The sequence below is a fragment of the Akebia trifoliata genome, chromosome 9 (genome assembly GCF_017979445.1).
Source record: "Akebia trifoliata isolate Shusen 1 chromosome 9, ASM1797944v1, whole genome shotgun sequence".
NCBI lineage: Eukaryota > Viridiplantae > Streptophyta > Magnoliopsida > Ranunculales > Lardizabalaceae > Akebia > Akebia trifoliata.
Genome location: NC_141383.1, coordinates 26,801,415 through 26,816,688, shown reverse-complemented (window position 1 = coordinate 26,816,688; position 15,274 = coordinate 26,801,415). Strand labels below are relative to the sequence as shown.

The following is a 15,274-nucleotide window of genomic DNA, read 5'->3' as shown; positions in this document are numbered from 1 at the left end:
CGGGTTCATGTATTTTGTCATGAATCATTTTCCATGAGTCATCTTAACATGACCCTTTAAGTATTATAATATAAGTTCATAAATTTTATTTGATAGAATAATACAAAGGAAGTAATATAAACAAGCCTTGATGGTAGATAAGGCACTCAAAAACAGAGTCCCAAATAAAATATCCATAAAAACTTATTATTTTGTTTCATTTCATTCAATCAATTAGAAGGGGATACATCTTCTCCAGTTACAATAACTGTAACATCATTACATCACGACTTAGGTCAAGAGATGAATTTTTTTTACGCTAGCCAACAACCAGACATAATCATCCAAACATCAGAAGATGAAAAAAACAGAATTTTCCTTAATTTTTGCAAAATTATAATTACAATTTCATTTAACATAGTCAGCCCGTCGATATCTTTCATTTTCATATAAGCACTCATGATGCGGAGTCGTTAGCCTCTTTTTCTGTAGTTTTCGTGTTTCGGCTTCTTTCATATTTTGTGATCCAATATACCACAATAGAAGAGAATGCAGCATCAAGAGATTCAATATTATCCTTACATATATGACTTTCATATATGTAATTAAGTTCTTAATTGGAGACAACATTCGCACCTAAAGAACATAGTGCCTCGGCAGACTATTTCTAGAATACCTGACCTGTTCAAGATAAGGGTATCTGTCACCCTCTCCACAAACACCTAAACAATCATATTTTAGAATGCCTAACACAACACTTGTGGAAAATGTCCACAAAGCCAAGAGGCCTTGGAATATTGTCTATTAAGATTCCATTGCAAGAAAGGTTGGTGGTATCTTTGACCAATTCAATCCATCTCATTACAACTTGTTCCTGGATACTTTTTCCCACTTCTCACCATTGATCTATACTTCCTCATCAAATCTTTTATCAGGATCCATTAATTTGAATATATCATGATTAGAGCTTTAGTTAGTTCCTCTAAGCAATTTTACACCTCAAGATTTAGTTAATTATTTCCCTACTAATAAAGATTCATTAATATAAAAGGAAGATCGGCCGAGATGACTAACCAAGTTGAGACCAATACAAGAGAAAATCAGTCGATTACAATACAACACACCCTTTCCCAACTTCTTATAAAATCCTCAAAGAAAACCCTCCTAAATTCCTTGAAAACCTTAGACTAAAAATATACGAAACCAAAGATAACCAATATTATTTCTGTACAATCCTTCATTTTTTCTTCGAAGGTGTAGCTATTTCACTCTTTACAAACCCCCCAACAAATAGCAAATAGGGTGATGCTCCACAAAAACTTTTTCACAACAGTGAAAAAGTAACCAAGAGAAGTCCAAGAAAGCGAAAAGTTCCTTGACCGTTCTAGGCGCACGCAAGTCAACACTCATAACAAATTTAAAAAAAAAAAAATGAGCCCAAATCTCGGACATGAACTTGCAATGAAGAAGAAGATGATCTACAGATTCTCCGTTACTCAAGTACAACTAACAATAATTCACTCTGCAGATACCTCTCCAAGACCCATTTGAGATAATTAATCTCTTAAATCAAACAAAGGATGTTAATATTTTCTCTTGATAATCTTTCATACAATTCTAGAGAATTAAGTATACGAACATTGCTAGAGTGATTGTGCGAGACACTGCGTTCGACGCTTGGCTGTTGTGAAAGTGTGCTTAGAACTATTGATGCTTTTCACTTGTATATCGAAGAAAAACATTTATAGTTCTAAGCACACCCATGCCAACGCAGTGTGTTAATTCACTCAAGTATTTTTCTAAATATATAAAGTCTTCTCTCCTAAACTAACTACCACAATGTGAAAAAAGCTCATATTTGATGGTTCAAGATTGTCAAATTTCATAAAATTTGACGGAACAAGTTGTCGGATTTTTTTTTCGATGGGTTGAAATCATCAAATTAATTGAGGATGGGAGAAATTCAATGGCTTTAAGCCGTCGAATTTGGGGAACGTCAACAATTTCCACAACCCTAGGCTGTTGAAATTTGATTACTAAAATTTGTGGGCCTTGGCCCATCGAATTTTCTTCTCAAAATTTTCAATTTTAACATAGTGTACCATACCGTGCAACCTAGTCTACCCACGTAGAATAGGGAGGGGATACTGTAGTTTTATTTCCTACAATACCCTATAGTGATTTATCAAAACCCATCCTCTTGGACCTTATCTTGAGATTTGAATGTTGAAGTAAATAAAATTTCGAGGGTGAAGGACAAAAATATTATCACCTACATTCGATTAATCAATTAATTCCTTTGATTTTTAAAAGAGTCATGATAATATGACACCCCCTTTTGGCAAATGCCCCCATCACAGAACCATAGATCATTTGCTTTGAGATACTTAGAAAAACAAATCTTTTTCTTGTGTATCCCAAGGCAAATGATCTTTGGTTCTGTGATGGGGGTGTTTGTCAAAAGGGAGTGTCATATTATCTCGATTCTTTTTTAAAAAGAGTTGTAATAATCTAACACCCTTTTTTGTCCACTCTTTGTACATTCACTTCACATAGTCATAGTTTTTTTTTGTTCGAGATACACATAGACAAAGACTTATGATTCTGTGACCTGCTAGGTTAAGAAGGGAGCGTACAAAATAGAGAGTCAGCTTATCACGATTCTTTAAAAAAAATTGAAAATTTTGTGACTACGATTTGAGTGATGCTAAATGAATGTTGTTTTTGGCAACACCCATTTCTCTCTCCTGCCTATAGTGAAAAGAAAAAAAGAAAACTTTCTAATTTGATCACCTTTTAACATTATAAAACATGATCTGATGCAATGAAGTTGTAGAGAAAAAAATTATATGTACTCTTTAAAAAAAAAAATTAATTTTCACCGTTGAATTTTAGTTTTAAGTTTGGATACCGGTGACTATCCATTTTCAACACCTTGGATCAAGTTCTAAAAATATATATATATTTTTTTCTTTTCGAATATGAATATTTTAATGAAATCTAAAAGGCTGTGTTAAATGTGACGATCAATGTAGTCCAACGACCTTCTTAAGATTTGAAATGTAAAAAATAAATACATGGGCAGCGGAGGAAAAAAGCGCGCTCTCTCTCTTACTGATGTCATTCGTACCACATGTAAAACGTTCATTGGACTGTAAGTCAACACGTCAGATGGAGTCAAGGACGTGGGCCAAAAACTATGCATCACTTTTATGATTTATTTATAAATAATAATTAATTAATAATAAAAAAAAACAGGTGTGTTTGTAAGTGGTTCCCGCCAACAGGACACGAAGCTAGTTTGGCAAAAATCAGTTACAGATAAAAAGAGAAATAAAACAAAATGCGCTTTCTAAGTCCAATTGTCAAATGAAAGGCATACCTCACAAACCCAACATGAAATCCAACTCCTCTTCGGCTGTCATGGCAGATACAGATACCCGTAACATTCGTTCAACCCTTCGTTTTAATCCTAATTCCCTTTTGTCTATCCTATTGTCTCCACCTCTCTCTCTCTCTCTCTCTCTCTATCTTTCTCTCGGTTTCGATCCTTCACAATCTCTCTCTCTCTCTCTCTCTCTCTTCGATGGGTTGTGGGGTTTCGAAGCCTAAGATCGAAGGAGAGGATAATCAACCACAAGATCCTCCAGGAGTTAGCCCCATCCGCCGTCGGATTGAAGAGATCAAACGGGTCAGAAACACTCGAATCTATCAGAAAAGATGCAAAAGCACTCTTTCTGAGAAACAATTACTTCAATCAGATATTGTAGGGGAGGAAGAACACATTCCTGAAGATTCTCTACATGATGAAGAAGACCGGAAAAGTGTGTCATTTCCGACGGAGAGAATAGGATTTGACGAGGCTAATGTGTTGAAATCTGACGACAAGAGGGATATTGTTAAGCTAGAGAAGAGAGAGGAGGTGCAAAAAATAGAAGAAGATGAAGATCAGGAGAGTACATTTGGAGATGGAGAGGAGGGAAGCGAGTTGTGCCCTCGATCGCCGAGTTTCAGAGATTATTGCGTTGTTTCGGTTGGTAACTCGGTTGACTCGTTCGATTCCAGCAAAGATGATGGTGAGTGGGTTTGTCGTTATATTTCTAAAATCCAGATCTTATAAATCCCGAAGTAAGATTACAAAACAACTCCTTCGTAATAAGAATGCCATCTGTCTATTTTTTTTTTTTTTTTTAACTGAGTTTGTATTTTGTAGGGTGATTTAGACATTCCCCTCCACTTTTTGGTGAATATTTGATATTCCCCTGTGTTTTCAAATTAATGATCTACACCTTGACCGTGGTCTTCTCTAATAGATTGATCAAATGACCAAAATACCTGTATCTTCAACCTATGTCCAAAAATTCATGATTTTTCTTCCCAAAACTAAGCACATTCAACCTATTGGGTAAATTTCTTAACCCTACTCTTCAACCTTAAAGATTCTATAGATTTTTGAAGGAGAAATGAAATCTTGGATAGAAAATTGATAAATATATTCAAATTAATAAATATCTCAAAATTATATTTTAACATAGTGGTCTTCAAGTCTCACAAGACTCTTTATTATTTGCAACTTTTTAAATGAGTCGTGATAATCTAACGCCCCCCTCTAGCATATGTCCCCATCATAGAACCATAGATCATTTTCATAGGGATACACAAGAAAAAGATTTATGATTTGGCAAATGATCCACGGTTCTATAATGGAGGCTTATGACTGAGGGGGTGTCAGAAAATCATTATTCTTTTTAAATTGTTCCATCTCCAAACGCAACTTGGTATTGCTACCACCAAAATTTCAATCATATAATGTTAATTTAACTATAAAATGCCTATTGGAAGTTTTGATTTGTATCCAAAATTTGATGGGTCCATCTTGGACCTCCTTGAAAAAAAATAAAAATAAAAAATCAACCAAAATTTTCTTACATGCCCAGGTAATTGTGGTGAAGAAAAGAGGGAGAAATCTCGAAGGAAAGAGAGCGTTACATCTTTGAATTCAAGCGAGGTACACTCAAATACTTTCATTTCTTTTTATTTCATTATGATAACCCTTCGGGTAGGAGAAACTTTGACGATCGAATTAGGATTACGAATTTTCTGTTAAGAAATTTCTTTGCTAAGCTGATGAACCAATGGCATGATGCCACGTGTATTGAAAAAGCAAGCGTGATTGGTTGGTGGAGAGAATTTATGATTTATGAATAGTTAGGAGTTGTGATTTTAATTGCTTTTCAATACACGTGGCAACATTCAATTGGTTCATCAGCTTAATAAGCACAGAAATTTCTTAACAGCAAATGCGTACTCTTGAATAAGTTCTGATTCCCCTACCCATCAAGATACAACCACCAAACTTCCCGGTCCACAATATAATTTACATGTCTTTCTTAACTTCTACAACCTCAATATGGCAAAGATTGTTACTTAGAGTATGAACATAGGAATCTCAGTGTGCCCATAGAACCGATTTATTTCAATAGGTTTACAGAATTTAATAGTCCTCACAAGTATAGTAGGTGCAATAGAAGATCAAGAACACATGAAAACAAAGAGAATGAAGAATCACAATTTAGCAATTGTGGTGAATTTTCTTTAGCCAATGTGACGATGAGTAGGTCAAATAAGGACAAATTTTGAACACATTTCAACAAAATCATAGCTAAACAGCCACTAAGATCAGGGAATGTTACCATAGCTTAAGCTTTAAAGCACACTTCTCAGTCTCTCGCTCTTTGTTCTCTTGTTGTATGGCAGGGATCAGTGGTCGTATTAGTGAAGAAAGAACACAAAGGAAGGAGATTCAGAAAAGTGTTGCCAAAGGGCGGGCAAGGCGCCGTGAAGAATCTTCTGAATGTCAAGTCGTGCTATATACCGTCATGTTCCAATCCCCATGGCAACTCACACTCCCTCTTGAATGAAAAAAGCCACACCAAATTGTCTTAGGAAGAGAGTACAGATTCTTCTCCGCCTCCCCCATGCCCTCTTCTTTGAAGGATAGGAAACTCGTCTGTTCTTTTGTATTAGTGAGAGGTGGAGATCTGGCCTTGTGGGCCATATCCCTTATTGTGTAAAGTTTTAGTAATTGGAGTCTCTTATATATCTTCTCAGGGATGTCGTTCCCGCTCCCCTAACTTTGTTCCAACAAGCTTGACAGTTGATTCGTCTCGGAGACATTGCTTGCTGACATGTTGAAATTTCACTCCCAAGTTATTGAACATCTCATCGTCTAAATTATTGATCATCTTTTTCTCTCTTCTCAAACGACATTAAGACCATGTTCTGATGTGTTCAGAAACAATGATTGTAATAAAATATTGGTGATTATTGTGACATGGAACAAACAATGGTGTTATAGTAGCAGAACCTAAAAGTTAGATCAGCTACACACGTCTGTAGTATATAGAACCATCCAAATCCAAAGAAACTGTCACTTGTTAAAACTACGTTGATTTCTTTTCTTCTTTTTTTAGTTCAATAATTCGGTTCTTTTATAATAAAGATAATAATTTGGGTTGAATGTTGTGTGGAATTGGCTACAATTTGGCCCTAACAAATGTATAAGTGGGAGTGTAGGGATCAAAATTTATGTTAATGTACTTTGGATTAGGCAAGTCTGAGGGATACTCGCCACAAAGCAAACACCTCATGAAAAGTTGATTTAATGGATTTTTTGTGGACAATATGTTGAGATCTTGTGAAGGTGATAGATATATTACAATTATGATGTGGCCATCAAAGTTTTTTTTCTTTTTGAAGAAAAGTTTTTGATGAACAGTGGTTTATGTCTACCAAATGAACGCAGTGAATGCAGCTGAAAGAAGGAGCACATGGTGTGGAAAGGGTCCTTCTCTGTCCTTGCTTAGGCCATTCCTCATGTACACCTACAATCTCCTCAAAACAAAAATTTGAAGGCTCTGGGTTTTGTCAGTTCAACATCAGTTGTGACACAAAGCATCCATCAAATATGATTGAGATGGCAAGATATTCCTGGGAATTCCAAAGATAAACTAATCACTAATACAATAATTCTAGTATTAAATATCAAATTGTGCATATTTGACGGGATCTGAAAAAATTTAAGCTGATTTTTGTTAGGGGTGGCAAAGCTCAGGAGTAGAAGAAAGCATGAACAACAGAAATGTATTCCCAAAAAACTTCTTTCTACTTCCATTCGTATTCACTAACATCTCTAACATTCAGTACCATTTACTCAAAAAAAAAGGTATTGTTGCTTATGATTCCTTCTTCCCTGTCCTAACTTATTCTTATTTTCTCTCATCTCTGATATTAGATACAATTGAATAAAATAAATGGTAGACTTGTTGCTTATGAGTCCTTGTCCATCCTGATCTTTCCACCTCTCTTATAACTTCTCACAATGATTCAAGTTTGGACATAGTGTTCACAATTGCTTGAATGTCAGGACGCTTGGCAACATCGTCTTGAGCACACATTAATCCCAAACCAATAGCTTCCTTGGCCTCATTCTCTGGATACCTGCGTTGTAGCCGTGGGTCTACCAAGTCTTCATATCTCCAGTGATGCTCCATTACTTTTCGTGCCTGCAAAAATATGAAATTATGAGTATCTCATTAAGGGATAGTACAGTACATGTGAGCCAAAACTTATTGGATGAGTAAGGGGTGACTAATTACCCACAAAACAAGGTTCCGTGCCTTGTCTTTGTTTTCTTTACTCAAGTCGATGACCGTGCGTCCTGCAACCAATTCCAACAGCACTACTCCAAAACTGTATATATCAGGCTTCATCATCATTTTCCCTTTCAGGACATATTCATTGGCAGAATAACTGCCATTTCTCCTAACACTGCTCATTCCACCTTTAACTACAGCAATATTTGCAAATCCAATGTGGGACAACTTCGGCTGATAAGTTTTATCAAGTAATATGTTGGATGGTTTAAAGTCCTGGTACACAATATGGGCATCCTCATGCAGGTATTGCAAACCTCTAGCTACACCGGCTGCTATCTTCATCCTTGTCTTCCACTGTATTGGTTCCTCACGATGTGGCATAGCTATGAAGGGACCATTTTGTCAAGTAGTTAGCAGTCTCCAATACCTTGTTCTTTAGTTAAAATTTTCTAAAAATGAAATCCTTTTTTTTTTTCTGTCACCTAGTAACAAAAGGCTTGGGCATTATTGTTCGTGTACAATAGAATTTTTGGATATTGTAATTCTTACAAATATCCCACAATAAAGCCCTCTGAAAAACAAAAATGGATTGTTTCTAGGAACTTCCATACTCACAATGTAATTGTTCTTGCAGTGTTCCCATAGGCGGGGACTCATGGACAAGAAGGCGTTCGGAGCCCTCCACGCAATATCCAATTAAGTTGATAATGTTAGGGTGGTGCATATTCCTAAGCTTTGAAACCTCCTCTATAAATAGTGTTTTCCTAACGAACCCAGAACGATTCAGCCTGGTTATAGTCACAACCTTCGAAAAACACATACAACTCAAATGCAGAACTTCCCAAAATCGATAACCACACAACAATGCTTAATCTCACATTGGTCAGAAGCTCATGAACCAAAGGAGTATTATATTTATACCTGGTTTCCAAGGTTCGCCATGTAAACCCTTCCAAATTCATCTTTGCCTGGGAGGTACTCTGATGTGAAGTTATGTGTCATATCTGTAAGCTCCTGTAAGGTAAATATGGCTGACCGAGTAGAAACATGAGCATCAATCCTATCCTTCGGAGCTGAAGATTCACTTGTAGCCCTTGTTGATTGGAGTCTCTCTTTTCCTTCAAATTGGAATATAAAGGTAAGATCCTAATTAATTTTGTAAATACCACGATGAACTAAGTTCACGCATTAGCATACCCATATCTGAAGATCAGATAATTTCATTTCAAACTCTGTAACTCAGGTATGAGTCACAAAGTCTAACATGTAACAGGTTTTGTTCCACATGGCCATCTAACATTCCCAGCCTATGTTACAGACAAGTCAATAAAAAAGAGAAAAGAAAAGTACATCTAGTTTAAATGAGATCAAATATGTATTTTTTTTCTCTGATATTCTAATTCTATTCCTCAATACGGTCGTATTTGCAGTTAATTTTTCTGGTTTTTTGGAAACTAATTGATGCTTTTCACTTATCATATCAAGTCACATTTTTGGGGTGTGCATCCCCTACATGGACCTCGACTTCTTGCGCATGGTTTGCATTTGTAGTAATTGTATATGTGGTCTATAATTTCGATTTTTTTTTTTAGTAGTTGTTCTAGGACTTAACACAAGGACATCTCTTAGGCCAGCATAGAATGATCATATAATTGTTATTGTGTGTGTTTTTTTTAGTTTTTCTTCTTTAAATTTTATTAACGTTTAGACCAGTTGAATGTTTATCACTGTCGTATCTGTTCACTTTTTTGCAACCAAAATCACATTTAAATCTCATTAAAGAAGAGAAGCAGATCTGTTATGCTTGGTTAAATCTCTAACCTCACTTATCAAGAACATAACATATTAACATAGCAACCAAAATCACGTTGAAATCTAATTAAAGCAAATGAAGAAATGTTTAGTTTGAGTTATTCCAATTGATGGAACGAATTGTATAGCAAATAAAACAATCAAAATCACTGATATCTCATTACTGAAAGTAAACTATCAAAATCACTGATATCTCATTTGATAGTGTCAAATGAAATTTAGAGCAACTAAATGGAATCTGAAACTGAATTTCTGATTAATGGAATCGGATCAGTATTAGAAACAAGCAGATTTACAGAACTACTAAAACAAAACAGACAAAATTCCATATTAAATCAATTAATCAAGAAATAGAAAGAAATAACCAGGAGACAAGCTAGAAATTTCAGGATTCCTAGTTGGCTGAAGTTCTTCGCTAACATTAGTAGATGTTCCTGCAAGAAATCGATCAAAATTAACAAAATCTTAATTTAAAATCCAGATTGGATCCATCAATCAAGAAGTAGAATACAGATTGGATAAATCAATCAAGAATTCGAAAGACTGACCAGGAGACAACCTACAAATCTCAGAATTCCTAGTTGTCTGAGGTCCCTCCCTATCATTAGTAGGTGATCCTGGAAAGAATCAATCAAAATTAGCAAAATCTCAATCTAAAATCCAAATTGGATCCATCAATCAATGAATCAAGAAGTAGAATACAGATTGGATCAATCAATCAAGAATTCGAAAGACTGACCAGAAGACAAGCTAGAAATCTCATGATTCCTAGTTGGCTGAGGTTCCTCCCAATAATTAGTTGGTGTTCCTGGAAAGAATCAATCAAAATTAGCAAAAACTCAATTTAAAATCAAGATCTGATACATCAATCAATCAAGAAATCAAATGAACTAACCAGAAGATAATCTTGGGATCTCAGTGTTCACAGTTTTCTGGAATTCTTCGCCATCATCACTAGTTGTTCCTGGAATCAACTCCTCTTCCTCCTCCCTCCTCCTTATACATCCCAAGCACGAACACCACCTAATCACAAAACAAAGCATCTTCCCCTAATAATTCGAAATCTTGACACAGAAAAACTCAGAAATCTCAAATCGCTCAATTGTTCTCTTCTACTTCCACTACGCCATTAAAGGAGATTCGCATTGTTCGAGTTCATTTTCTCCTCTGTTTTTGCAGACAAACATGAAGCGGTAGAGATCGAAAGAGAAATATAGAGAAATCAAACGCAAGTGCGAGCGAGATTTCAAGAACCAAGAATCAAAGAAGAACGAACGAAAGAAAGAAAATAAAAAAAACGATTCAGTTTTGCATCGATTGAGAAATGGTTTTGCGACACGGAGTTAGTTATGTTTCAGTTCCTTACTTAATAGTTTCATCTACGCGCGCTTTGTGCGCTTCTCTATTTTTTAATATAAATTTCAAAAAGTCGTGCTAGAGTGACCTAAAGAGTAATCGTCTTTAATTAATTCCTTACTCAGAAGTGCCACGTTTCACACAATTTTGGTCCGAGGCACCTTTTTCTATATATAAAAATATATATCGTAAGCTTGTATTGCCTCCGTGGGCACGAAAAATACTTAAAACAATTGGCATTAAATCATCAATCAGGCTGATAGTGTGAACTAGGTTCAGTAGGGAATGAGCCAAAAGTTCATTTATTAATGTGCCACGTGGTGTCTTGAGGGAGTGTGGTATTAAACTTTTGAAGAAACTAGACGTATCAAAGTTAGGACTAACTAAAACATATGGGCAATTATTTTTTGAAAATCGTAAGTGCCTACATTTCACGTCTTGGTTTGATGGATTTATAAGTTTCTGATTGAGCTGATTTTTTGTGAGGATGATCTTCTCATCATAGTGACCATCCTTGCAAAAAAAATCAGCTCAATCCAAAACCTCTAACCCATATTTTGAAAAACCATTGTTTTTTCATATGTATTTCTTACATATGACCCTTGAACCGCCCCATATATATATATATATATATATATATATAGAGGGTCAGGTTCAAACGACAATCATTTCAACACACATATAGATAACGTGTTTTGTCTTATATGGGTAAAAATGTTTGGAATGAGCTGATTTTTTGTGAGGATGATCTCTATGGTGAGGAGATCATCCTTGCCAAAAATCAGCTCATTATGAAACTTCTAGACCGTCCAATTTTTGTAAATCAATTTTGATGGGGTTACAAGTTTTGGAATGGGATGATTTTTTTGCCAGGATGATCCCCTCATCACAGAGATCATCCTCACAAAAAATCAGCCCATTCCAAATATTTTTGCCCATATAAGACAAACACGTTGTCTATATGTGTGTCGCAGAACCGACTCATATATAAGAGGGAGACTTGCTAAAAGGTCGGTTAGGTTAGTAAACGGAGGGGGCAGATTCGGGCTTGGTTGAGCCCCAATCCATCCCAAAAATGATGGGCTGTAACTTAAACCAGCCCTATGCCCTATTGGGCCTTAATTGGCTCAGCCAATACCTGACCTTACGAGACTTAAGTTGAGCTCAATTTAATTTTCATAAGATTTTAAATTCATGCGCTTTTTAAAATCATTTGATATTACTTTTGGTCAAAACAGGGGATGCAATCTCTACCTAGTTTTAAAAACTGGTGAGATATGAGTTGAGGATGAATTTGTTATTTTATAATATGTTTTAATTATTTTTCATTGGGAAGCGTTGGGAGGCCCTAAAGAGAGCCAAACATTGTGCTAACGTTTTTCAAAACAATGGTTAGAAGTTTCCGAATGGGATGGTTTTTGTGAGGGTGATCTTTACGGTGAAAAGATCACCCTCACCAAAAATCAGCTCATTCTGAAACTTCTAACCCTAATTTATAAGTTAAAGAATCGTGGACCGTCCTATATTTGTAAACCACTTTTGAAGGGGTTAGAAGTTTTGAAATGGGTTTATTTTTTGGGAGGATGATCTCCTCCCATACATTGAAAAAATGTTTGGCTCTCTTTAGAGCCTCCGAATGCCACCCTTTCTCATTATAAGGTCACATGTATAACTATTTATAATAAATACATAGAGAATAATAGAAGGCTTTCTTAGCCCAGGCTGGGCATTGTAATTCCTAGACCCGCTCAAATTCAATGGGTTGGAAAGTTTTGAGTCCGGCCATACTTTTGTGGGCTCAAGATCAAGGCATTAAGCCTCTTTTTTTGTGGTGGGCTGGACTAGCAGGCCCAATCCTTAGCCCTAAGGTCCATAGAAACGAGACCTTACCCAGAAAATGCCCACAAAAAAGAAGTTCAACTTATGCGTCTCTGAGAAATTTTTTTCTCACAAAGAAACCATTCTGAGAATCCCAGATGACCAATTGCATGAAATCTAACAAAGTGTAGTTTTGTAAAATGGGCCCTCAATACTTTGGGTTTGTGTGATTCATCGATCCAAGATTCTGTGAAATTCCGGATTGGCTTTATGTGAGCAATTTTTTTTTCAATGTCTATCGAGGGTGTCAGTAGCATAATAACTCAGACATAAGATGCTTAATTACATAGCCTTCTACATCCATAACCATAATATAACTCCTCATAAAAAATACTGAAAATATAGCAAACCAGTCATCATTAAGAACAACAAATTTAAAAAGAAGTTCACAAAACATGGAAGTATATTAAGAAATTGTTACTCTGCGGCCCTGAATTATTCGGCTAACCAAATGGATCTAGGATTTCTTAAAACATAGCTAAATACTTGTACATTAATCAATATTGCCTGACAACTACCTTTTAATTCTATTATGAATAATGATCTCCGGACGCCCACCTCTAACACACTCCCCCCCTCCCTACATGGCATGGGCTAGAGCAATAGTTTCTTTTCCTCTGTATACACAACTGCACATATTTATGTGGATGTATAGTCATGTATCCCGAGGGAAAAATCTATGGTTCTAACCCATGCCACGTTAAGGGGTGTATGGGGGCATTAGAAAATCACAACTCTTTTATTAAAGAAAAGATTTCTTTCTTTCTTTTTGATATCTTAGGGTATGCCCCACACCTTTTGAGATGGGACTAACCCCTTCGGTTGCACGCCCCGACCTTGTGAGGAAAATTGTTCACATAAGTCCTTGTGTTTTGTGTGTAATTTTATTCTCTTTGTTGCTTTTATTTTTTTCAAACATTAAAGACCCAAAATGAAGTGTTTTAATGTCCATGGAAGGCCCCCGCTTGCTGTAGCACAAAGGCACACGCGTGTGCTAATCCCAACCCCACAAGGCCACACCCACACATGGCTGGCCACACCTTGAAGAAAGTGAGAAGAGTCTCTATTTCTTTTTCAGTTAAATGAGGACTCTTTGACTAGAGGGAGGAAATTTATCAGGTCAAAGTTCCTAGGGTCTTGGGATTGGGCCTATGTTTAAGAATGTAGATAACATGCCACTACAAAGAAGCAAAAGTAACCTTCGACCAGAACGAGCACAATTATACACATAAAAAAGTGCCCATATCCTTTGTTGAAATCCCACCCCTTCCCCCCCAACACACACCAATACCAATGTGTCAGGACTTTTCTAATATGACCCACAACATCAAATATCTATACATATATATATATATATATATATAAGATAATACCATAAGTGTTCTAGAGAGATTAATACCATAAGTTTCCTAGAGATTAGTATAGATTACATAGAGAGAAGTTTTAAGAGAATCTATAGGTATCAATCCATTTCAAATATCTTATGCTTCTTTTTTTTTCTTTTTCTAAAAGAATTATCAACCGATCTCTAAAAATCTAATTAATATAGAGGGATAGATGTCAGAACCTAACTCCAACCTGCCTCTATTTTAGAGAAACTCCCCCTATACCATTGTTCACTTCTCCAAATATTGAAAGCTTAAGAAATTTTAAAGGCTTCTCTAAAACGTTATTCATATTTTATAAATGAAAAATGATGGATTGCCTTTGTTGGACACAAAGGGAAAAGACATATATGGTTATTTGTGCACTGCCACATCAACGTAGTGTTGCACGCAGTGTCTCACATATGCAATGTATCACCTTCTCTTTTTAAATATCTATTTTATCCTCTCTTTTTTCATAAATGTCATTTTTCACCTTCTCTTTCTATAAAATGTGTTTTAAATACCATTCTTATCTCCCTTATCTACTCAACTTTTTCAAGTGAATGAATAGTGTTTTTGAGCTGGTTGGAGTTCAGTTTTGAAGAGGAAAAATTTAGAGATGCTCTAAGCCTCAAACTAATTAACCTTATTGGTTTCGGTATAAGTATATTTTTTGTTGAATGACATTTGGTCTTCTTTTTTTTATGGAGTGTTGGCTAGGTGACTTACTGTCATAGTGTCAGCTATCTCAAATGTCGGCACGGGGCATTTTCTCTCCCCCTTCTTAAACTGGAAAACTAAGGTCACCTTGCCTCCTTGAACTGATAATCATTTTTCGAATTACTTAATCTTTTTCACCCTCGAGACCTATGAGGGTAGTACAAAAGTATTCACCCATTACTCATTTTGTATGGAACTTTTTCATTTTTTGTCTATTTATAAGAAATTGTCTGGACTTGAATGGGTTCGAGGGCAATTATAATCAATTTGAAGTCAAGAACATTGACAAATAGCAACAACTCCCAAAATTGTGGGGATTTGAGTCATCATTCATTAATCCAAGTACAAACAGATTGGCGGGCATGGGTTGGGTTAAACATGGGATGCATAGAGGAAAAATTTGCTCTATGAGGTTCCTTGTGGCCGTAGATAGAGAGTCTATGATCTTTAACCTTGATAGTGGATTTTTGCCCCTCTTCTCTATGGACTTAGGAAATTTGTCGA

General features: G+C 35.9%; 2 protein-coding genes across 2 annotated transcripts; one reads left to right on the top strand and one right to left on the bottom strand.

The window, feature by feature from the left end:
• Positions 1-3,492: 3,492 nt before the first annotated feature.
• LOC147395144 (nuclear polyadenylated RNA-binding protein) lies at positions 3,493-6,425 on the top strand. Its single transcript, XM_086454828.1, has 3 exons — positions 3,493-4,055; positions 4,917-4,987; positions 5,737-6,425. The coding sequence occupies exons 1-3, from the start codon at positions 3,566-3,568 to the stop codon at positions 5,923-5,925; spliced, it is 750 nt and encodes a 249-aa protein (XP_086310954.1). The 5' UTR covers positions 3,493-3,565; the 3' UTR covers positions 5,926-6,425.
• Positions 6,426-7,178: 753 nt separating this feature from the next.
• Positions 7,179-10,809, bottom strand: LOC147395143 (putative serine/threonine-protein kinase PBL7). The gene is made up of 8 exons (XM_086454827.1): positions 10,345-10,809; positions 10,189-10,257; positions 9,998-10,066; positions 9,815-9,883; positions 8,559-8,755; positions 8,253-8,442; positions 7,638-8,020; positions 7,179-7,544 (listed from the first exon to the last, which is right to left on the bottom strand). The coding sequence occupies exons 1-8, from the start codon at positions 10,490-10,492 to the stop codon at positions 7,356-7,358; spliced, it is 1,314 nt and encodes a 437-aa protein (XP_086310953.1). The 5' UTR covers positions 10,493-10,809; the 3' UTR covers positions 7,179-7,355.
• Positions 10,810-15,274: the final 4,465 nt, after the last annotated feature.